The following is a 24,368-nucleotide window of genomic DNA, read 5'->3' as shown; positions in this document are numbered from 1 at the left end:
CAGCTTCTGCACGGTGTGCGTGTTACTGAATCCGCCATCTTAGATTGACTTTTCGTTGCTTCTCTCTCGTTACTCTCTCTCGTTACTCTCTCTCGTTCTGATTCTCTTCACACACTGACTGACAGAGCACTTCCGTTCCTATATATACACCACCGAACCTAGCATCCGGGTCACGGACACACCCCGGATATACTACGTCATCAAACATATACATAAACATTACAATAACAATACATACACCTTCATAAACGTACAGGAATAGTATAGAAAATAATAAAGTAAATAACAGGGGCAAAATAGGGCTGGTTTGGGGAAACTAAACTGGCTCTAAACTGTGGGCCTTCACAACAGCCGCCCCATGAAACCCTCGGTTTCAGTTAACTAGGGAAGGCACACTGGCTAGGCTGCTCTAGCAGCGTGAGGTAGGAGGTGATAGTGTCCTCCGTAATTTGAGGGAGCTCAATCAGGCGTGCCACAGGTCGGGTGTAAGTGCGACCACCAACGTCCACGATGGCCGTCCGCACCCTTCCATCCGGACCCGGCAGGACCTTGGTCACTCTGCCTGTCTGCCAGGCGGCGCGTGGAAGGGACTGATCGATCACCAGTACCACGGCACCTTCGGACAAGTTGTCTCTCTCCCTCAGCAGAGTCTTCTGCTTCTCCTCCTTCTCCAGGGCGCGGATGTGCTCCTCGAAGCAGATCAGAGCGTCTTCCTTGTCCATGTTCTGCAGCTCCTCGTACTCAGCGAAGGTGGGGTTGTCCAGCAGGTACTGCTGGGCCTCGGACCAGGTGGTGCGGTAGGTGACGTTGGCCATGTTGTCCAGAATGCTCTTCAGCGCCTCCCAGTTCCTCTTCCTGAGCTGCTTGGCTTGTTCCTTCTCCTTCTTAGCCTTGTAGGCCTTAAACGCTTGCTTCTTCTCACTCAGCTTGGGCAGGGCGCTGTAGCGTGGGTCGTTGATGATCATTCTCATGGCTTGCTCCCATGACGCGTTGGATGAAACACCCTTCTCCTTCAGAAGCTCTTTGAAGGCCTGCTTGGCCTCCTCTTTTGGGTTCCACTTGTACGTTTTCTTCGCCAACTCCGGCCTTTCCTCCTTGGAGGCGTCTACAATACTGGCTGAGACTTGCATGGCTGACGTGTACTCGACGGAGTTGACGGGTGCGTCAATGCTGACCTCGGCCACGTGAGGGTGCATGGCCACCTGCAGGTGTTCCTCGGCAACAGCTGTTGCCGCCAGGGCCTCCATGTCCATCATGGTCGCCATGGTAGCAGCAGGATCAACCTGAAGAGTGGGGACGGGGGCGGTGCCAGGAGCTGCAGCTTCTACCGTCCCATTCTCCTCCGCTTTGATCATCGCTTCAAGATCTTCCAGCTCTTTGGGCTTGGTCCACCGGGACTCCTTAGTCTGGGAGTTGTAGTAGTAAGGCTTTCCCGTGTCAGACTTGTACTCCTTCCACGGGCACTTAGACAACATTTGCTCAGCAGGAGATTTCAGGTCGTCTGGTTTCTCCCCTGAGGACTGTTTAGTCTCTGTGTTGTAGAAGTAGGTCTTCCCATCCAGAGACTTATGCTCTGTCCACAGAGACTTCTTCTTTGGTTGGTCATCCTGTGGTGAACCATTTGTGGTACTAACTGTTCCAGGTGCACTGGCAGCAATAGATTCCACTCCAGGCGGTCCGGTTGGTTGGTTTGCTTCTTCGGTTCGGACATGGAGGGATGACGTAGCTCTCCCGTCTCTATCTCTCCCCTCGGTAGCGCCTTGGAGGGCCCACCCAAGCGCAGTCTTAACAGCCATCGGGCAGCCTCGTGGTCCTCTCAGCGGAGGACGGAGCGACACGATCAGTTCAGCGTTGTCCGAGCCGATGAGAAGGGTTGGCTCCGCTCCTTCTATCGGATGTAGGTCTACTCGCCGTAGGTGGGAATATCTTGCGCGTAATCTCTCCAGGGGGTAGTCGTAGCGGGAGAGCGCTAGCTGGTCTGCGGTGAAGACATTCCGAAGCCGATATCTGTCCGACGGCCGCCCCGCCGGGGAGATAGAGAAGTTGATTCTCGCCCCGGTGACCTCTTTAAGGTCGCGACGTATCGTGCGCAGAGTCAGCTTCTCCGCAGTCCCTTGGAGCCCCAACTGGCGCACTGCCCCCTGGAGAAGGATGGTCCGTTCCGACCCGTCGTCTAGAACGGCGTACGTGTCGTACACAGCGTTGTTGTGGTGAAGTCGGACCTTCACCACCTTCAGTAGGACCTTGGAGCCGCTGCTCCGGGCTGGGTCTAGGTAGTAGACAGGTGTTGCCTCTTCCGGTGCGCTACCGGACCTAGGGCTTCTGGTGCCCTCCGTGGACCTGGCGAGGGAGACCTCGTGTAGGATGTTGAGGTGGACCTCCTCACAGCGGTTGCACTTTCTCCTCAAGGTGCAGTTCTTAGCCAGATGGTCGCGCCCACAGTTCCAGCACCTCTTGTTCTCCTCGAGCCACCTCTGCTTGGCCTCGGTACTCAGGTTGTTGAAGTCACTTCACTCATTGAACCAGTGCTCGCTGGTGCAGTACGGACATGGCGGTGGACCTCTCCGTCCCTTTTGAGGGGGTTGAGAGGAATCCTTTCCCTCAGGTCGGGCTTTCCTCTCTCTCCGAGGCTCCTCCTCCGTGTGCAGCACTCCTACTGGGCGTCCTCTGTTCGAGCTCGGCCCGTCCCAGCGGTCTCCCTTCTCCCTCTCCTTCTTCGGCTCAGCGTAACCCATGGCGTCTACGTTGGTGTCATGCACTTCCTCCAGTAGGAACTCCGCGAAGGCAGCCATGCTCAGACCCAACTTCCCGGGGTTACGAACGCGCTGCTGTCGCCGGAACCTCTCCTGCCGGAAGCGTGGGATCTTGCGGAGCAGCCGCTCTACGTTGGAGGTGCTGTTGATCTCGCTGGCGCCAGCTGGGCCCTGCGTCTTCAGCATTCCAACCAAGGTGTGCACGCGGAGCGCGAAGTCATCCAGCGCCCGGTCATCCTTGATGGGGGCCTGCTGTTCGAGGGCTTGCAGTTCAGCAAGGGCGTGGTTCCAGGGACGACCGTAGCGGGCATCCAAGTCGGCGAGCGCTCTGGTGTAAGGTGTCGGTGCGGAGGCATGGGCCAGAACCATGTTGTGGGCTCTGGGGTTCCTCACATGCTGAAGGAGAATCGCATATTTGTAGGACTCTGAGCAGGAGTCGTCCAAGAGCGTGTCTAGGCAGATGCGTAGCTCCACATACTGGCTCCTGTCCTCGTCCTTGAAGAAGGGGAACTTGGGTCCCTCCACCTGGGGAAACATCCTGTAGTGGATGATCGGGGCTGGAGTGACGGTCTGGGTGTCCGGCCTGCATGCATTTTGGTGCACTGGAGGACCTAGGAGTGTGCTACGCTCTTGGGGGATGGCTCCCCTCCCGGGCAGCGACGCTGGCTCCCTCTGGGCCGCGTAGCGGTCGGGTCCCTGGTCCTCTTCCTTCCAGGTGGTCAGCTGGGCCTGTAGTTGGACAGTCATGGCGGGGGTCATGGAGCCATCGGCGGGGGGTTCAGGAGATGGCACTCGAGAGGGCCGTGCGGATGATGCTCTGGAGCTACGGGCCGACGGAGCTCTGCTGATGCACACGTCGCGCATGGTCTGCATCACTTCCTCCATCTTCTCCGCGTGCAGTCGCTCTCTCTCCATCTGGAGGCGGTCGCGCTCCATCTGGAAGCGTTCACGTTCTAGCGCCTCCTGGCGCTGTCTCTCCGCCGCGCGTTCCGCCCCCTCCATCTGGAGGCGCTCGCGCTCGAACTGGATGCGTTCCCTCTCTCGTTCACGCTCGAACTGGAGGCGTTCTCGCTCTAACGCCACCTCGGCCTGTTGGCGCATACATTCGGACAGCGCGGCACTACTCCCTCTGGAGTGCAGGCTATCCGCCCCAGAGGCAGAACTGCCCACGGAAACCCTGGACCGGGAGGAAGCCACTGAGCGGCAGGAGCTAGGTCTCAAGCGCGCCGTACTGGGAGGCAGATCGTCAAGGCTGAGGCCCTCCCTCTTCCGCCCGCAGGCGCTGTCGGACCGGGCCTCTCCTTCCTGCTCTTCCGTTTCCACGGCAAAACCCTGCTGTTCTGCCATCTCATCCTCAGGCTGGTGCTCTTTGAGGGCTGTCTCAGTGCTAGCCACCCGCGCGCCGGCGGACACCTCGGCCTCTCCGACCACTGTATCCCGTGGAGTGCGCTCCTCGCTACCACTCAGTGAGCTTTCGAGCTCAAGCTCATACTCCTGTAACCTCGGAGGCAACCGCGGGACTCTCTGTGGTCGTGGCTCGGGCTCCGGGGGCGGAGAAGGGGGGGTAACTGTCTGGTCTGGTTGGCTGCGCTCAGCCATGCTATCACTACACTACCTATCCGGCTCGAAGGACCAATTGTAACCAGGGAGTAGCTAAAAGGACTGTAGAATTTAGGAAGGGGCTGGTTATCTAACTAACTCTGAGCTAAATAGGCAGTGTAGGAGGATACAGGCAGGGGGCGCCAGCAAACCGTTAGACTAGCAGTTACTATCGTTAGCATTAGCATGGGAATTAGCTTAGCATTAGCATTGGAATTAGCATTAGCATTAGCCTTGGAATTAGCATTAGCATTAGCCTTGGAATTAGCAGTAGCCTTAGCATACAAACAACTACACACACGGTAACGGTATCCCATATGAACAACACATTTATTTACATAACTGATGTATACATCCCCAGATATATACACTCCCTCCCCGCCGGCCACTCACACACTCAATCACTCACTCATAGTATCTGGCCTGAACAGGCTTATAGTCCCGGACTGTGGTGCGCGTTGAGGCCTGGTTGGATGGCATGTGCGTCGAGGAAGGTAGCAGACAAAAGGGGGGGGGTGACGTAGCAACGCGGAGGGAAAGGGCCTTCTTCGTGGTCCACGACGAGGTGAAGGGCCCAGGTCCGGTGGTCCACGTCGAAGCTCCGATGGAGTCAGCGTTCGGTCGCAGTCCGCTCGTGGAGGCGACGATTCTGTCCAGTTTGGCGTCTCGCGTGGTCCAACGTTAACAGCCGGCTGCTGGCAAGGCTGTCTAACGGGAACACAACTAAACTGGGCTACAGTGGTAAACTCAATAATCACTTTCCTGGCGTCTTCAGCTTCTGCACGGTGTGCGTGTTACTGAATCCGCCATCTTAGATTGACTTTTCGTTGCTTCTCTCTCGTTACTCTCTCTCGTTACTCTCTCTCGTTCTGATTCTCTTCACACACTGACTGACAGAGCACTTCCGTTCCTATATATACACCACCGAACCTAGCATCCGGGTCACGGACACACCCCGGATATACTACGTCATCAAACATATACATAAACATTACAATAACAATACATACACCTTCATAAACGTACAGGAATAGTATAGAAAATAATAAAGTAAATAACAGGGGCAAAATAGGGCTGGTTTGGGGAAACTAAACTGGCTCTAAACTGTGGGCCTTCACAACACTTATGTTGAGTGATTGAAATCGGCCCCAATGCGACAAGCCTCTGTTGAAGTTCAACTAAGGAATGTGGTCAGATGGCCTTGGGCTGGACAAGCCTGCGGTCAAAACATGCTGATGAACTCCCTGATTCCCTCTGGAATGTCACTTTTGCAACTGATAGGGGCTGGGTGAGCTTTTATGGATACATTTCTGACTATCTAGGAAGACTGTATGTCTGTATCGATGTCTCTGGATTCATATTTTTGAAATCCCAGTGTGTTAATATGTTTCTCATTGACTTTTTACAACTGAGGATGGTATATAGTTAGATTTTTGCTGTATCTCTGATATATTCTTTTTTTTAAAACAGACCTCATGCACGATCTCTCGAAGGGAGATGAAGAAACGCTTTGGGGTTTTAGGTGGGCTTCTCTTATTGACGGAGCATTACTATGAGGAGACAGTTTGAGTGTAAAGGCCTGGTTGTTATTCTGTTCTTGATGGATATTTCAACAATTCTTCTCCTTTTCCCCCCACTGACTTGGAAGAATAGCAATCCTTCTGGTGTCTGTTCCAGTTTTTTTTTACTTTTTACAACAGAGGGTGGTGTATAGTTTGAGGTTAGTGGAGGTTTGAGGAGTATAATTTTCTTTCGAAGATGAAAAATAGATACTAAGAGACTAAGTAAACCCTGATGGCATGAATGGAAGCATAATAGACCTGGCTCTAAATTCTCAAACCGAAATACTATAAGCCTCTTCTTACAGTGTGTCACAGAGAGGTATCTCTGATATATTCTTTTAAAAAGCAGATCTCTATCTCTATCCAAACTCCCAATCCGAGCTATTAGGCAAAATGAATGGCTCTAACCCTAGCCCATTGGCTTTTCCTCAATAAATCATCTCCCACGGCACTTTCTCCCAGTGCCTGCACACCATACCTTTCTGATTCGGAGCTACACCTCACAGCCGTGCTATTCGCTGACATCAGATAATAACAAATACTTTACTCAGTAAATTCACTCCCACTAAGGCCAGGTTTGAGTCGTGTGCTCAATAACCTGGGGAAAATGTTACTTAATGGTAGACGAAAACCCCTCCATCATTCACTTGTATCTATCTGCTCTCTCTCTCTCTCTCTCTCTCTCTCTCTCTCTCTCTCTCTCTCTCTCTCTCTCTCTCTCTCTCCCTCTCCCTCTCTCCAGGAGAGAACAGCAGAATTCTGTACTCCTTTGAGGACTCTGCAGATGGTGATGGCCTGTTCTCCATCAACGAGCGCTCAGGGTTGTTGCGTCTGGAGCGGCCCCTAGTCAGGGAGGTCCAGGCTGGCTCCACCCTCCGTGTGCGGGCCACAGATCAGGGCTCGCCCAGGAGACTCTTCTCTGTCTGCTCTGTGCTGCTCTCCGTGCTGAATGTGAATGACCGCCCGCCCGCTTTCCAGAACATGGAAAACGTTGCCACGGTGCCAGAGGACATCGCCGTGGGAACACAGGTGATCAAGGTCTTTGCCGCCAACGGAGACCCCTGGGATACCTCTGAGATTGTCTACGCCATCGTCAATGGAAACGAGCATGGGATGTTCAGCATCGACTCAAGCTCAGGTATGCATGTTTGAAAGTGTGTTTGTTTGTGTGTGTGTGCCTGCGTGAGTGTATGTGTGTGTGTGTGTGTGCCTGCGTGCATGTATGTGTGTGTGTATGTGTGTGTGTGTGTGTGTGTGTGTGTGTGAGATTACACTCATAAATGTGTGCATATGTGTGTGTGTGTGTGTGTGTGTGTGTGGTGTGTGTGTGTGTGTGTCTGTGTCTGTGTCTGTGTCTGTGTCTGTGTGTGTTTCTCTGCAGGTGACATTTTTGTGACCAAGCCTCTGGATTATGAGTTGTCCCATGAGCACTATTTGACAGTACAGGCCACAGACAAAGGTGGACAGGGCGACATTGCCATGGTGACCATCTACCCAACAGACGTCAATGACAACGCTCCAGTCTTCAGCCAGAAGGTGTACTCGGCTGTGGTCAGCGAGGATGCTGAAATTAGACAGACTATTTTAGCCGTGAGTAGCATTTATCAGTGGTTCTATCATCCCATTCAGTATAAACATTTGTTTATATTTGAATTCAACAGAAAATGGGGATTCCCACAATGAACATCTGAATTTTCTTTGACATGTCTAATCATGTTTATATCTAAAGGAGTTACCTAGACATGTTCAAATAAATCTGTTGTTGGTTGAGGCTATGATTCAGTCATTTAAATGGTCTGTGATTGGAGTTCATGGTGCATACATTTAAACAGTCCTATTGTTTGTTCAGGTCATGGCCAATGACATTGACGGTCCCTTCAACAACCACATCCACTTCTCTGTTGTCAAAGGCAACCAGGGCGGACACTTCACCGTCGACGCAGTCAGTGGCGAGGTGAAAGTGGTGCGGGAGTTAGATCGAGAGAAGGTAACTTCAGATATACTTTCTCATTACTCCAAACTTTCTAACTGTGTTCATTGTATTATATATCACAGAATGATCTGCATTCCAGCCACAGTTTGAATCAGGAAAGGATTAGCAACAAGCTAGACATTGTTTAATTGCTTGTGAAAGCTTTGGAATTAATTCAGCAATGTTTTTTCTCTATTAAATTAGGTTCCAGGCTACAGTCTGACAGTGCTGGCGTCAGACAGTGGAAATCCTCCTCGATCCAGCAGTGCAGTGATCAACATTGACGTGTCTGATGTGAATGATAATGCCCCCACATTCTCTCAGGCTAACTACAGCCTCGTCATCCAGGTAAGACAGGATTCTAACACGGACAGACAAGAGAGATTTAAGAGGGGGAGACAGAGAGAAAGGAGAGAGAGCGAGAGCAAGAGAGAGAGTGAGAGAGATTGCTTCTGACTCATTCTACTCATCTGCATCGTAGAAGTGGTTTAGTCGGAGTAGTTACATTACTACTTGGGAACTTGAGAAAACATTATTAGGTTCATGGATGGAGTAGCTCTTGGCAAAGCAGAATGATCTGTATGAGGTAGCGGTAAACAACGTTTACACAATTTATACCTAATTTGAAAAGAAGAGGGGGTACGGAAGAGGGGGTACGGAAGGTTCCGCACAATCACCTGAATCTTAACATGATTATTAACATATTAACATATTCACAACATGAATATGAAATCTCTTTCTCTTCTTTTCCCTTTATTTTTCTTTCGCTATCTCTCATCACCCTCTCTCTCTCTCTCTCTCTCTCTCTCTCTCTCTCTCTCTCTCTCTCTCTCTCTCTCTCTCTCTCTCTCTCTCTTTCTCTCTTTTCTCATTTTCTTCCACCCCCCACCCCACCCCACCCCACCCCTCCACCCCTGTCTCTCTTGTTCTATCTCAGGAGAGTCTCCCAGTTGGGGGCAGTGTTCTTCAGCTCAGTGTAACAGACCTGGACGCGTCCCACAACGGCCCCCCATTCTCCTTCTCCCTCCTGGAGGGAACAGAGGGAGGGGAGACCTTCCTGATCCACCCCCAGGGAACCGTCACCATCACCGCACCACTCAACCGTACATTAAAGGACCACTACATACTACATGTTCAGGTTTGAACACATTCATCAAATGTAAATTGCGATCTGGTCTAACAGATGTAATCCATAGAGGTTGAATAGAGAGGCAATAACGGACATAGCTGTTTTTTTCTGTGTCAGGGAGCTTCAGCTGACTGTAAACATAGGTCATGTTGTAACACTTTGTAGTCATAATAGACCTGGGTTAGGTTTAGGGTATTCTCAGATGAAAAGTATGGCACTCAAGTAGCCCACTAGCTTCCCCTACTGGTTTGTAGTAGTGATTGCAGGTCTGTTGTTTTATGCAGTCTTAAAGATGTTTGTATAATTTCAGACATCAGTTCTAAAATTAGCACTCACAAGCCAAAAACTGGTCCCAGATAATTCAAGAAATTATCCAGTTTTGAAATCTGTGTCTGTCTCTGTGTCTGTGTCTGTGTGTGTGTGCGTGTGCGTGTGTATGTGTGTTCAGGTGTCCGACAGCGGCAGACCACCTCTCCTCTCCTCCACAATCATCAGTATCGGGGTCATCCAGGAGAGCATCCACCCCCCCGTCCCCCTCCCTCTGGAGGTCCTCATCTCCATCCCGGGAAAGACCTACCCTGGCGGGGTGCTGGGGAAGATCCACGCTACCGACCAGGACATCTACGACACCCTGACCTACAGCCTGCAGCCCGATGACTCAAACAACAAACACACACTCTTCATGGTGTCCCCCAGTGACGGCAAACTGGTCACCCTCCAGCCCCTGCCCCCGGGGCACTACCCGCTCAACGTCACCGTCACAGATGGGCGCTTCGTCGCCGCCACCGGCGTGAGCGTGCACGTTCGCCAGGTGACCCAGCACATGCTGGAGAGCTCGGTGGTGATCCGTGTGACGGGCGTGGGGCCGGAGGAGTTTGTGGGAGAGTACTGGCGCGGCCTCCAGAGGGCGCTACGTGTCGTGGCCGGCGTGCGGCGGAGCGGGGTGCAGCTCGTGAGTCTGCAGCCCTGCGAGCCCCCCGGCAGCCTGGACGTGTTGTTAGTGCTGGAGCGGACCACCAGCAGCACCACCTCAAGCACCACAAAGGAGATGGTACGCCCCAGTAGCTCCCCCACTACCACCACCAAGGAGGGGGTCCTGCAAAGGTTGAAGGCTTCTGTCAGTGCGGTCCAGAAGGCCACGGGCCTGCGTATCCTGGGCGTGTTTAAGAAGCTGTGTGCTGGTATGGACTGTCCCGCCAGGCTGTGTAAAGAGGTGGTCACCCTGGATCACAACTCCTTGACTACCTATAGTACAGCCTGCCTGAGTGTCATCACATCACGACATCAGCGGTCTGCCACCTGCCTCTGCAAAGGTACAGCACGTAGTCATCAGACTGTCTGTCTGCCTGTCTGCATTATGTACATAGTCATAACACTAGTTCACACTTTATTGCTCTTATAGATGATCTACAGTTGCTAAAACCATCAACAATCTATCAAATGCCACTCTGTTGACATGCAACATGCAGCTTGCTTTTTTTATTTTATTTTTAAATTTAAGGTTAGGTCGTTTAGGGTAAGGGTAGAGGTTAGGGTAAGAGTTTAAGGTTAAGGTAAAGGCTAGGGTTAGGTTTTGGGTTAGAATAAAGGTTAAGTTTGTGGGTAGCGAAAGAGTAAGTGGATAGTTAGTTGAAATGTTATTGACATTTAATTGAACATCTACTAAACATCTAAAAACCATCCATTTGAGACCATCTAAATAAAGCAATACCACTTTTTTGTATTCATTTTCCTTACAGATGGTGAATGTCCTCAGTCCAAGCAGCTGTGTGATGATGACCTCTGTCCTGAGGGGTCAGACTGCTTAGCCCACCCCAAAGAGGGCAGGTACACCTGTGTATGTCCACCTGGTAAACAGGGGCCATGCTCAGGTAAGCAACACAACACCATCAACAACAACATTAATGTACTCGATTACCCTAAATGTACTAAAATATGTTATCATATGTTATATCATATGATATCAGTGGAGGCTGGTGGGGGTAGAAATCGAAGGACTGGCTTGTTGAAATGCATTCCATCCCATGCATTACAATGAGCCCATCCTCCGATTTCTATCTCCACCGGCCAGTGTATTATAATACTGTATATGATCCTATTATGATCTCTTCTTCAGGGGGTCCATCACTTCAGTTCAGTGGGAAGGGTTACATCCGGTACCGGCTGATGGAGAACCGGTACAAAGAGGAGATGAGGCTCTCTCTCCGCCTGAGAACCCTGTCCAGCCACGGCACTGTTCTGTTGGCCAGGGGAACTCACTACAGCCTCCTGGAGGTAGGAGAGAGTCTGGGCTTGGTGACTTGGTTGGGTTCATCAGCCACTGATCGGGTATGGAGAAACAGCCTGAGCAAGAAATGAAACAGCCAGTGCACTCATAGGCAATCAAATGTGACGGCAGCTGGTGAAAGGGGGAACAAGTCGGCAACCAATCCAAATGTTCCGACTTTTATTCTGAAAGATCTAAATCAATGTCAACGTGGTTGAAAATCAATGACACACTCGCTAGTCAAGCCAAAATATTGCAATGCAAATGGATTCGGTGAGTAATCCCCATAACTACCTAGTTGACGACTGCCGTCGCAAATGTTCTCGAGAGGTAGTGATAGAGATAAGTACAATGTTTACTCCTACATCGAATTATGATTATATTTATTATTATGACTATATCTGTTTATGTTTTTATGTTCCTGTTTACCGTTTTCTTTCCAGTTAGCTATCCCGGTATGTTATTAACTTAACCATTACGTTCTCTTGTCATGTCCATGACCAGTAAATTCGTGAGCTTAGAATTATAAGGTTCTATCTCCGTTGCGGGTAGTTCAGAGATATTGAGCGTAAGTTTTTACATTCCATTATGTTTTGTGAGATGGAACCTTAGAATTTTATGAATTACTAACTCAAAAATGTCAACATTTTAAAAATAACACCACACAGGCATTAATAAACACCTAATCGATCAGATTATGTAAAACACTAAATTTTGACCAAAAATGGAGATAGAACCTTATAATTCTAACGTCACGAGTTGTTGACCTTCTCCCCCCCCCCCACAGATAGTGAACAGCAGGCTGCAGTACCAGTTTGACTGTGGTGGCGGCCCGGCGGTGGTGTCCGTCCACAGCGCCCAGGTCAGCGACGGCCAGTGGCACAGTGTTTTCTTGGAGGTGGACGGCAACCACGCCAGACTGGTCCTTGACCAGTGCCACACGGCCTCTGGCACGGCGCCAGGCACCCTGCCAGGCACCCTCAACCTGGACGGCAGCTTATTCCTGGGCGGTGTTTCTGTTTCTGGCCAGCAGGGGGCGCCTGTCACTGACGGCCTACATGGCTGTATGGAGTCAGTGGTGTTTAATGGCTACGAGCTGGGCCTAGACACCAGGGCTCAGGCTTATGCTATTGTTGAGGATGCGGTGGGGGTATCGAGGGGCTGTATGCCCCCCCCAGGCCAGGACTGCTCCACTCAGCCCTGTGTGAACGGAGGAACCTGCTTCACTCTGCCTAATGGAGGTAGGGTCTACTGCACCATAGCAACAGCAGGGGAGGCTGATGGAGGTAGAAATTGCATTCCATGCATTACAATGAGCCTGTCCTCCGATTACTACATCCACTCACTGTGTCTCATGGACACATTTATAGTGAAATAGGTAGCCATTTATTTCATGGAAACTGCTGCATATTATGCCTATAAACCTCAAAGATTATTCCAGTGTAATTAACCATGTAAGTGAATTAAAGTTCTGCTGTGAATGCTTTGCTTGTTTTTGTCCTATACTGAATACTAGGTCATTGTAAGAGTATGTGGCACTGTTCCTATTGCAGGTTACCAGTGTAAATGCAGTGCCTTGTTTGTGGGGTCTCGGTGCGAGGTGGCAGTTAGCCCCTGTTCTTCTGGTCCCTGTCTGTACGGAGGAACATGTGTCCCGGACAACCATGACTTCTACTGCCAGTGCAGAGGACAGTACTCTGGTCAACAGTATGTACTGTCTTTTTGAAGCTTTTAGCCTTTTTAAGTCACATAAATTAATAGTAGTTCCAATGAAGAGTATACTGTTGCTATGGTCTTCCTCAAAACGCTAATTTCTTTCATCTTTTAGCCTTGACAGTCCGATCCAACTTTACAAAGTTTCTTCGAGAACTTACTTTTCTAGTTTACCATAGAAATCGTGCTGTGGTATTCACTCTCTATGCTCTGATATGTGTATCTCTGGTGAAGCTGGTCTGAATTCTGTGGTGTTGAAGCTTTCTAAAAACATTCCACTAGTTGGTTTTTGTGCTTTTATGAACTACAAAATGTGACGAAATAATGATTGACAGTTAGAATGACTGTGTGTGTTGATGTCCAGCTGTCAAGTCGGCCCGTACTGCAGACAGAACCCGTGCAGAAACAATGGGAGGTGTATCGATAGTCTGGACGGGCCCGTCTGTGAGTGCCAGCCTGGTTTCCAGGGGAAACGGTGAGCATAGACACATGACTCTCCCCTCTCACAATGACTTTGTGTTACCGTATGACATGTCTGTGATGTTATCTCACAGCATGACGGATATATTATTAGTATTATTAACTAATGTTATTAGAACATTACACTGTGATACAGTTTGATATGCATAAACCTTTAGTATGATGTCATACATGACATTACAGTGTCACAGTTGGACATGTCTATAACATTACAGTGTTACAGTTTGATATCTCTATAACATTACTGGGGGCGGCTGTGGCTCAGCAGGTAGAGCGGGGCGTGTAAGGTCGGCGGTTCGATCCCCGGCTCCTCCTGGCTACGTATCAAGGTGTCCTTGGGAAAGACACTGAACCCCAAATTGCACCCAATGAGTGGGCCACCATGAATGAGAGGCCATTGTAGCAATTTGGAATAAGCCTCTATTTACACTCACTGGACACTTCATTAGGCACACCTTGCTAATACCGGGTTGGACCCCTCTTTTGCCTTCAAAACTGCCTTAATTCTTCGTGGCATAGATTCAACAAGGTGCTGGAAACATTCCTCAGAGATTTTGGTCCATATTGACATTATAGCATCACACAGTTGCTGAAGATTTGTGCCAAAAAATATCCCCCTCACCATCACACCACCACCATTTTTGAGAACTGCCGCTCACAGGACATTTTCTATTTTTCTTTCCCATTCTGATGCTTTGTTTGTACTTCAGCAGATCGTCTTGACCATGTCTACATGCCTAAATGCATTGAGTTGCTGCCACGGGATTGGCTGATTAGATATTTGCGTTAACGAGCAGTTGAAAAGGTGTACCAAATGAAGTGGCCGGTTAGTGTAAGTGCAGTCCATTTACAGTACAGTGTCACAGTTTCACATGCCTATAACACTTCCCCATGATGGTTTTCTCCTGAATAGATGCATCAGTGACGTGGACGAGTGCATGGAGAGCCCCTGCTCTAACGGCGGGGTGTGTGAGAACACCTACGGCTCCTTCAACTGCACCTGCTCCGGAGGCTTCGGCGGCCGGCTGTGTGAGCTGGAGGCGGTGGTGGTGGTGGTCAGCAACGAGCTGCTCGCCACGGGCTGGAACATGGGCCTGGAGGAAGCCCTGGGACTGGCTCTGTTTGTGGCGGTCATCTTTGGCCTGGCTCTGATCTTCATCGCTGTCCGCAAGACAGCGGGCAAACACAGCAGAGCAAAGCCAGATGAGGACCAGGCTAAGGACGGTGCAGGCTTGTTTCCAAGGTCATGTCGGGGCGATGACAAACCCGGCCAGGGCTGTACCTCCGACATCCCCCCACAGGTCCCCATGAGGCCACGCTCCTACACGCCTAGTTGCCCTGGTGACTCCCAGCATAACCAGAACAGGCGCTCCTGTGAGGATCCGTCCATGGCTCGCCCCCCTGACCTCGGTACAGCCACCTCTGATGTGGTGGGGCCCGTCGTGAGGCGGTCTGTGGCCGTATGCAGTGTAGCACCCACCCTACCCCACCGGTCACCCTCCAGCTTTCTCCCAGACAGCGACTCCATCTACAAACCCTGCTGGGACTATGGCTATGATGGTACGGCTAGCGTCTGACTAGAGGTTGACAGGAAAGGGATAGACTGTCTACTAGTTTGTAGAGTTCTTCCGTGTGGACCTATCAGCTCATTTTAAAAGAAACAAGAGTCTTATTTGGGTTGTTTGTTTTGGTAGTCCTACCTTGCACCATAGACACCTGTAAAGGTTTTTGATCGTGAAGTAACATCCAACTACATATCTGAAATGTCGATGAACCTTTACCCATGGTTTAGTTTGTGTTTTGTGATTCAGTGCTACTTTTTCAGTGTTAAGAGTTGTCATGTGATTGGTTGGTTCTGATGTCTTCTCCAGAGGATCAGCTGGAGCTCGATCCACGCTCTGCCAACAGACGCAGGAAGGACCAGTCCCCGGTCCTCAGTGGTAACCATGGTAACCATGGCAGTGCGTGCCTCAGCTCCTCCCAAACAGAATCAGTGGATGATAACGGTAGGTACTAGTAAGGTTCTGGAAGGGCGAAACACAAAGTACTCAAATGAAGACTGTAGTAGTATAAATGCTATCTCGTTTTCACTTGTCTTCCTTCTTCTCCTTCACTATAGCCTCAGTTCCAGTATGGCTTAGAGCTATGCAGAGACCCAGATTAGGATTAAGCACGGGGTCGAGTGTAAGTGTGTTTAATGATGTTGTTATGGGTAGCCCAATAGTCATGAGAGAGAGCAGAGTAGATTTTTAGAGAGATTTGTCTCCTTGTGGTTTTAACTTCTTATATAACTTGAAATCTCTTCCTCTTCTCCTCCCTTGCTGACGCAAAGCTTGTGGCTTGTGACTTGTGACCGAAACCCCAGAGGTGATTTTTTTGCATGCCTCTGCTGGTCTTCCCTCCACTTTTCTCTGCTTCATTAGCTGAGCGTAGCAAATTCATTTCACAAGACCTTTTAACATTATGTTATGATTTGAAGATTTAATGTTCTATTCAAAAGCCTGTGGGCGCCTTGATTTAATACGGCAGAGATCTAACAGAGATTAAAAATATGCTGATAAATCGCTAACTATCCTGTCTTACTCAAGTCATCTTACTCAAAATAACCCTTCAAGTCTAAAAAATGTGCCACTGTTGTGTCTGGAATGACCAAAAGGGTCTGTGTATGAATATGTGTATAAGGGAGATTGAGACACCTGCTAATAATGTCAGTAAGTCAAGATCCTAAAGATTTTTGTGCCAGAATTCTAATCTCTGTAATACAAAGATGGTTTGTGCTTTTATCTGATGACATCTTTTCTCTTCTGAAACAGGCTACCATTGGGACACATCTGATTGGATGCCAGGTGCTCCACATCCTGTAGACCAGGAAGTCCCACTGTGTCAGTCTGCAGAGAGTCCCGCCTCTTCCTGTAACGACCCTGAGCTCTTCAACCTGGACTACTATGCGGGGGGCGTAGATGTAGAGAGTGATTCCTCACCACTCACAGATCTCTCCTCATTGGATGACGAGCTACCCCCACTTATAGACTGCAGAGTCGCTAATGGCATACACATTCCACATTCCTACTACACCGGCAGCGAGCAAGGGCGGAGCATGCCCCGGCACCAATCCTTCTCCACCCGAAGTAGGGCCCGGGAACAGCCATGCCCGACAGATCAGCAACACCAACCCTACCCCACCAATGAACATAGGCTCTTTACCACCCACTACGCCAAGCCCCAACTAGCCACACATATTGTAGCATATGCTACTGGGATACAACCCGAGCCCTCGGATACACACCCTGGACACGAGACCCGGGACACTGGGCCCATCTCTTCTGCCTCCAGCTCTGAGGTGTCAGAGGCGTCAGAGGCCATGGTTATGAGTGACTATGAGAGTGGAGAGGAAAGGTTCCAGGGCCTGTTCGGTTATCCCTCAACCTGAACACTTGAACACAAGGCTTCAGACTCAAACTCTGACCTGAGGGACCACAGACTCTCACCCTCAACACTTGATATATGCCAGATGACAGACAGGCTGGAGCACCGAACCAATTGCAGAGGGGGTTAAAAACCCAAAGATAAAGACAAACCCTTCATGAAATGTCAGCTTTTTCCTGTCGGCATTTGTTCTTTTACGCATTTTATTCTGCTGACTTGTGGAATCATGTGCAATGCTTTCGATATCACTGTATGGTATCACCCAGCCTCACACTAACTGGGAAGAGAAATGGTCTCTTATCTGTGTTAAGATGGACACATTTTTAAAGGGAGAAGTCATGACTTGTGAATGTTAAGCAGAGACAGACATAATTTCAGAAGAATAAAGTTACTGTAACACTTTTTGTTTGTCTATAATGGCTAATACTATTCCATAGATGTACAGTAGGTGTTTAAGTTACATTGCATGACGCTTATATTGGGTTTATACTGAATTCATATTAATTTGCTATTTGATTGAACAATAAAGTTTGGATTGTCTAAATATCTGGTTGTTTGAATGTATAATCCTATATTATTAGAATCATAACCATACCCCCAGCGGCTATGCTGGACTAAACAGTGTTTAGTTTACTTTGAGATTTTCTACCTGCAGGGCCAGAAGAGGAAGGATGAAGAATAGAGAGGAAGGGTTAGAGAAAGGAGTTGAGGGAGAGGAGGGACTGTCTCAGGGGGCCCCACAGTCCTGTCTTTTAGAAAGTGTGGCAGGGATTCATCTGCATTCAACCTTGAGACTTCAGGGATTCAACTTCAACCTTGAGACTTCAGGCACTCAACTTCAACTGTGAGATTTTTTACTCAAAGAATCTTTCAAAATCTGGTTCCCTTTTACATGCCAATAGTAATTTTGGACTTTTGAAAATATATAAATGAGCTGGACTTGAAAAGACGTTAGCCTGATGGAGGTCACCCACTCAACTACTTGGTCATCTCCATTTCTGAAGCTCCTCTCATGCAAAGAAAATACTAAAAAGCTGTTTTTCTACTGGTCTCTCGCAGAAACTATTGCTCTTTTCATGAGATGAGGTTAACCCCTGCGATAATCCTCAATGATGCTCCACCTTGTGTTTGAGGCTTATATGTTCAGATTTTGGTGATGTATGGTGATGTAACATTTATGTATGTACACTTAAAATCTGTTTTTGAACATTCCATCAATTCATTGTCAATGGGACTTTTTCTCCACAAAAAAATAATTGTGGATAAACCATTATCCAGTAACTTCCAGAAAGCAATAGCAATGCGATCGGGAACGAACCACATGCTATGACTCCTCTCATGTCTACCTAGTGCCAAAACTGTGGGACGAGTAGCCTGTGCAAATTTTGGCTATAATAATAAATATATATGTACAATAACATTAAGTGTTGCTTGCTACTGCAAGCACACTTAACTAGAGAGGTACAATTTCTGTGGAAATTGTGAAGTGTGCATGCCCCGAAACCCATATCGGGGTATTTAAGGCAAGAAGTATAAACGCTATCCCTTGACATTGAACGTGCAAGTTGAAAGTTTTACATTTCGTGACGTTAGAATTATAAGGTTCTATCTACATTTTTGTCAATATTTTGTTTTTTACATAATCTGATCCATTAGGTGTTTATTAATGCCTGTGTGGTGTTATTTTTTTAAATGTTGAAATTTTTTAGTTAGTAATTCATAAGATTCTAAGGTTCCATCTCACAAAACATAATGGAATGTAAAAACTTTGACGCTCAATATCTCTTAACTACCCTAAACGGAGATAGAACCTAAGCTCACGATTTGTGTGTGCGTGCATGCTCCAAGTGAATCTGCAGCCCCCTGATGGCCAGTACATAAATTCTGTGGCCCCCACCGCCATCCAAGTTGCCCATCCCTGTTTATAGCAAGCACACTAATAAAGTAACAAAGTAATAACAGACCTGATTACTGTGAGGCCTGGAAGAACGGACGGACGTGCTGGAAGCCTATTCCCTGGGGCCAGCACAGGGCATAACATTGCCATAGCAACCTTCACCAGCGACTTCAACTTCTATGATAAGCCCGAGTTGTGGGGTTTGGATGTGTGTGTTTGTGTGTGTGTGTGTGTGTGTGTGTAGGTCACCCCCCTGCATCCCCTGGTGAAGACCGCATGTCTTGTAAAAATGTGTTTTCCCCCCATACTGTATATCAATGAGCTCAATTTCTGTTTTTTCTACTATCTTTTTAATGTAAAAATCTATGTTGATGATTTTCGATACAGTGACTCAATCCAGGCTTATTTTGATAAATCCAGCGAGATTTATTTAAATATCCAGCCTTATCGCGAGACTTCAAAATAAGCCTGGATTTTCCTTTAGTGATGTTGATGGTCAAGGCCCCTGGTCTCTTAATTTCAACAAGACTATATAAATAAAGGTTAAATCAAATCAGATCATATCTATGTGACAGTGAGAGGATGTTGAGCCTACCTCAGGAGAGGCCAGGGCATTTGAGTTTAAAAGATAAATGTATCAAAATTCCCTAATGTATTTTGCCCTCATGCTTTGTTGATCCAATTAAGGGAGATGACAAGCCTGGTTTTAGTGCGCAAATTAAGCATAGCTCATCAATGAATATGAATATGAATATGACGCTGATGTGTATTAATAGCTGACCTTGTCTCTTATCCACGTTTCAAATCTCGGCTCTACTGAAAACCACAAATGGAAGGATCCAGCACTGAAGGAATGGTCTCATTTGACCTTGAAAGTAAGAGCTATAGATACTTTAGTGTTAAACACTAGATGGCAATAGAAACCCTATAAAGCTTAGACTGGAGGTGTGACAATTAGCCTTGGTCTATCTATGTGATATGAGGCTAATCACCTGACCTCAGTGGATGTCAATGTGCCTCCAAATGTCAGCTTTCAATTAGGATGTGATTTGATTCATCAATCTTCAGTTGATTCATTAATTTAGTTGAATGCCTTCCTTAACACCGAAGTGTAACTGAACATTAATCTTCATGAACTTGTCAATTCGTGACAAAGAGTTTCAAAGCACAGTGTATCAGATGTCTTTCTTTACACTACCAATTCTGGAAAGAGAGAGGACATTATTGTTTATGGGTTAGTACAGTTGATATGATCCAGATTTGACAGGTCCGCATTAGTCCTATGACATACCAGTCACACCAGCTTTTCAAATGCTGTGACATGTTGTGAGCCTTGGGGGAGGGGGGGGGGACCACAGGCTTGTGGGTGATGTGATGTGATGTGGCAGGTCCTCCTGAGTGACAGGGTCATGTGACACAGGCAACGTGAGGAACACGCTGCTCGTACTCCTGTCCTACACCCTGACTGGTTTACACTAGGTCATACTGTACTGTTTGGCAATTGCTTGACACAGACATGCACACACACACACACACGCACGCACACAGGCACGCACGCATGCACACGCACGCACGCACGCACGCACACACACACACACACACACACACACACACACACACACACACACACACACACACACATAGTAGTCGATTAGTCATGATAATGAGGAGCAGGTGGTAATAACAACGTTAAATGGATTAATAGCCCAGTGCAGATTCATCCCACCTGGCCTCATACAGAAGGGCAGTAAATGAAGCCTCCCGTCCCCAGATCAACCCTGGCTGAGGCAGGTGAGCAGTTGCTACATTCCCATGGTTGTTTCTGAGGACCCTCTCATGATCTCATGAGAATCATGGAGATTTTATTCATTTTATTAGCACATTCATTCATTCAATCATTCGTTCATTCATTTATTAATTCTTCATTAATCAATTAACTTCATTCACATGTTACAGGTATCACCTGTAGCTAATAATAAAGTCTACTCAAGGCGGGAATTTAGAGGGGAAGTTGTGGTGGATATGACGATTTAAGAGACAGGAGCACGCGTGGTTAGCATATCCGTCTGGCTCACTCTGGAGTTGGTTCATGCCTGGCGTTCCGAAGTCCCGAAGGTAAATCATTTGTAACAATTTAGCTTTATGGCTCATAATAGTCACGCAGTCTTGTCTCACCGCTTTGTTTGTGCAGGTGGTTTAAATCGGAGCGGTCGCTGCTTTCTGCCATAATAGGAACGTCCGTGAGCTTGTGTATAGAATGTAGCTGTTTTACCGTTGTGAATAGTGAGAAGCAACAGGCCTAGCCTGACCTAAGCCCCTTTCACACATACAAGCCTTCCCAATAGATTCCATGCAATTTACACAGTCGCTGCATGTCTGAATGGACCCTGATTATTGCCTGGTCAGTTTCCTTTCACAGCTGTCCTGCATCGCGCAACCAGCAGGGCAGAGCGCATAAGAACTGCCCCAATATCGCTACTACTGCTAAATATAATTCTTTATATAATAATAATATAATAACTCTTTCACCTACATTAAACTGGACACTACTTAATTTCCAATCATAGTGGAGGTATGATATATGGCAGATATATATATGTATATGGTACATGGCAGCAGTGGCGTAGCGGACGGGCCCGCAAGAGACGCACCGCGGGGGGGCCCCAGCCACTAGGGGGCCCCCTAACATTGAATACAAACTTTTTATTTTTATTTTTTATTTTATAAAACAAAGAAAATAAGTGGCCCTTCATTGTGTCAACCTTCATTTTAATATATAGGCCTATATTTAAAAATATATACATAGTTAGCCGTATCCAATAGCAACATTTGACGTCCACGAAAATGAGCAAATGAAAATACCTCAGTGGTGCGCAAAAACGGGAACTTTCCTATAAAAAGGAACAAAATTCAGCGAAACTTCGAAAAATGTAATCTTTTCTTTTACAGACTGCCAATGCATCATACAGGTAGGCTCATAGGTGAAAGTGGGCCGGAACGGTCCGGTGCGGCGTTCCGGCAAGACTTTCTGTGCCGGAACGCCGTTGGGGGAAGAGATGCAGCTGCCTGGCTGTCAATCAAAATCCGATTGCTGCAGAGTGCAGAAGCAATCACGATTCACGATCCATAATTTCCAACAAGGAAACACATGGCTGACGTTATGTTTCGTTGCGTCTATTTTAATACCTTTGAAAAGGACATGTTAACCCGCTTTACAGTAGACCCGACGCGACGCGACGTGGTTGGGTGGGCAGCACTGGGCACTGAGACAGTCCGACCGGGATTACAGTCGCGCCGTATGGAAGCATATAGTGGACTTAATTCAAATGTTAATGCAATTTGAGATTGCATTTGTATGTTCCACTTTTGCATGCATTCTTTCAGACAATATTCAAATTCAAATGCAATTCTAATGATTTGCATTTTCATTTTCATGTACCTGATGTGCACATTCGCTGTCAATATTAAAATGATAATGCAAAGCCATTTGACATTTAATTTTCAAAGTCATGCGCTGCTTTGTAACTGACAAAACTGACAAGTTCATTCTAATGTAAAAATTACTATGCAATCCCAAAATAGCATATTCATTTGCCACTTTTGCCTGCGTTATTTGAGTCAATATTCAAATTGTAATGCAATAATGTGATACGCAATTGCATTTACATGTTCTAGTAAACACATCCGCTTTGTAGCTGACAAAATTCAAATTTTCATTCTAATGTGAAAATGACTATGCAATCCCAAAATAGCATATTCATTTGCCATTTTTGCCTGCGTTATTTGAGTCAATATTCAAATTGTAATGCAATAATGTGATTAGCAATTGCATTTATATGTTCTAGGAAACACATCCGCTCATTAGAATTGCATTTGAATTTGAATATTGTCTGAAAGAATGCATGCAAAAGTGGAACATGCAAATGCAATCTCAAATTGCATTAACATTTGAACTTAGTCCACTATATGCTTCCATAAGCAAGCCGTGTTGCCAGATTGGGCTACTTTTGGTCACACTGGACGGGTGGATTCGGCAGCTTGTAGACTGGTTGGGCTGGAAATGGTCAATTCCATCTGGCAACCCTGGTAGCAAAATATGTGCATACGTATCTGGTAGCCTACTGGTACTTTCAAATCGCATCGTATTATTATTATTATTATTATTAATAATAATAATTACAATTTACAATACAAATACAACAATTGGAGGTCCCTCAAAGAAAATTTGGGCGCACTGCGCGTGCACAACATCAACCTCCAAGGCTTGATTTTGACCCAGGAAAAACCCTGGTATGTACTGTATAACATGATAGCCATCTATGCACTGTATATAAGATGATGACCAAGGGTCTTTCTGCTGCTGACCAAGGGGTTGAGTTCACTTGATGAGGCCCAATTTTGTTTTAGACTCTGTAGGCTACTGTATTTGTTTATTAAGACTTAAGATATATTATCTGAATTTCTCTTGTTTTATCAAATGTTCCAATTATTTTCATTTCTTGTGCTGGTTTAAAATTGCAGGAAACTAGCACAAATAATTGTGTGGGAGAGAGGGGCCGCCGCTACCAAAACGTGCACAGTTTTGGGTCGCTCCACCACCAAAAACTCTCACTCCAAACTTTTGGTGAAACATGGCAGCCCTAAAGTGTTTCTAATTTCGACACCAACACCACGATGTGTGTGTTCAGGGATGCATGAAGCTGGGGGCAGGAGGAGAACAATATGAAACGATGAAGGTTGGGGTAGTAGCCTATAGTTCCTGTAAGAAACTCAAACCACTTTCACCCCTGGGTAGGCTACATCATTCAGCTGGTTATAGCGGTTTCTTTTTCTATTCTACTATTCAATTTCTACTTCTGCTGTCTGCGTCTCCCTGGGTATTCCAGATGGCAAACAGTAAAGAAATGGCACAATATACCAGGACTTAAGAAACGAGATGTCCAACAAAGGATGTGACAACCCTGGCCTATTTTGCGCAACAAGTAGACTCTGATGCAGCGGAGACATGGTTGCCAGATGGGCTGGTTTTTGGTCGATTTAGCAGTTTTTAGACTGGTTAGGTTGGAAATTCTCAATCCCATCAGGCAACCCTGAGCGGAGAGTCTACACAAGGTATGATTACAGATATCACACTGCAGGAGATGCACCACGCTTTGTTAAAAGAAATAAAGATTTATTGTACTTTTCTACTGATAATACATTCTACTGATGTGGTCTACCATTTGGTTTTAGTTATATTGCTCTCAATTGTTTGTACCTTTTGCTAAATCAAGCATTTAGAATGTATATAAGACTGTATGTATATAAGACTGTAATTTCTGTAATGTAATGGTATTTAGGTATATAATATGTATTGAGCTGTCTTGCTATTTGTGCTCTTTTTTTTTTTACTCTAGATCAACTGGTCATTTAGCCTACTCTTCATTTTATCCATGTCTGTTCTTTGGTTTTGAGTGGGGGGCGCGAACCTTTTTAAAGCATAGATGTGTTAAATTATGTTATTGAACCATAATCCACTTTTTAGGCTCTCTAACTTGGCAGCATCTATTTTAGTCATTCAATAAAGTCTTA

At 47.1% G+C, this 24,368-nt stretch overlaps 1 protein-coding gene across 1 annotated transcript in view; it reads left to right on the top strand.

Annotated features, from left to right (window-relative positions):
- fat1b (FAT atypical cadherin 1b) overlaps positions 1-16,904 on the top strand; it is a gene marked incomplete at both ends in the record, with an annotated part of 51,518 nt that extends 34,614 nt beyond the window's left edge. Inside the window, 14 exons of the mRNA XM_080527105.1 lie at positions 6,657-7,052; positions 7,296-7,465; positions 7,764-7,901; positions 8,091-8,234; positions 8,824-9,024; positions 9,464-10,328; positions 10,755-10,886; positions 11,132-11,289; positions 12,069-12,522; positions 12,835-12,988; positions 13,359-13,469; positions 14,388-15,034; positions 15,346-15,480; positions 16,288-16,904. Coding sequence (XP_080383231.1) covers positions 6,657-7,052; positions 7,296-7,465; positions 7,764-7,901; positions 8,091-8,234; positions 8,824-9,024; positions 9,464-10,328; positions 10,755-10,886; positions 11,132-11,289; positions 12,069-12,522; positions 12,835-12,988; positions 13,359-13,469; positions 14,388-15,034; positions 15,346-15,480; positions 16,288-16,904 — 4,322 coding nt within the window. The remainder of the gene's footprint in view (positions 1-6,656; positions 7,053-7,295; positions 7,466-7,763; positions 7,902-8,090; positions 8,235-8,823; positions 9,025-9,463; positions 10,329-10,754; positions 10,887-11,131; positions 11,290-12,068; positions 12,523-12,834; positions 12,989-13,358; positions 13,470-14,387; positions 15,035-15,345; positions 15,481-16,287) is intronic.
- Between the last annotated feature and the right edge of the window lie 7,464 nt (positions 16,905-24,368).

This window comes from Nansenia antarctica (genome assembly GCF_963989245.1).
Source record: "Nansenia antarctica genome assembly, chromosome: 3".
NCBI lineage: Eukaryota > Metazoa > Chordata > Actinopteri > Argentiniformes > Microstomatidae > Nansenia > Nansenia antarctica.
The sequence above is the reverse complement of the archived record's forward strand: the minus strand, read 5'-3'. Positions and strand labels throughout refer to the sequence as shown.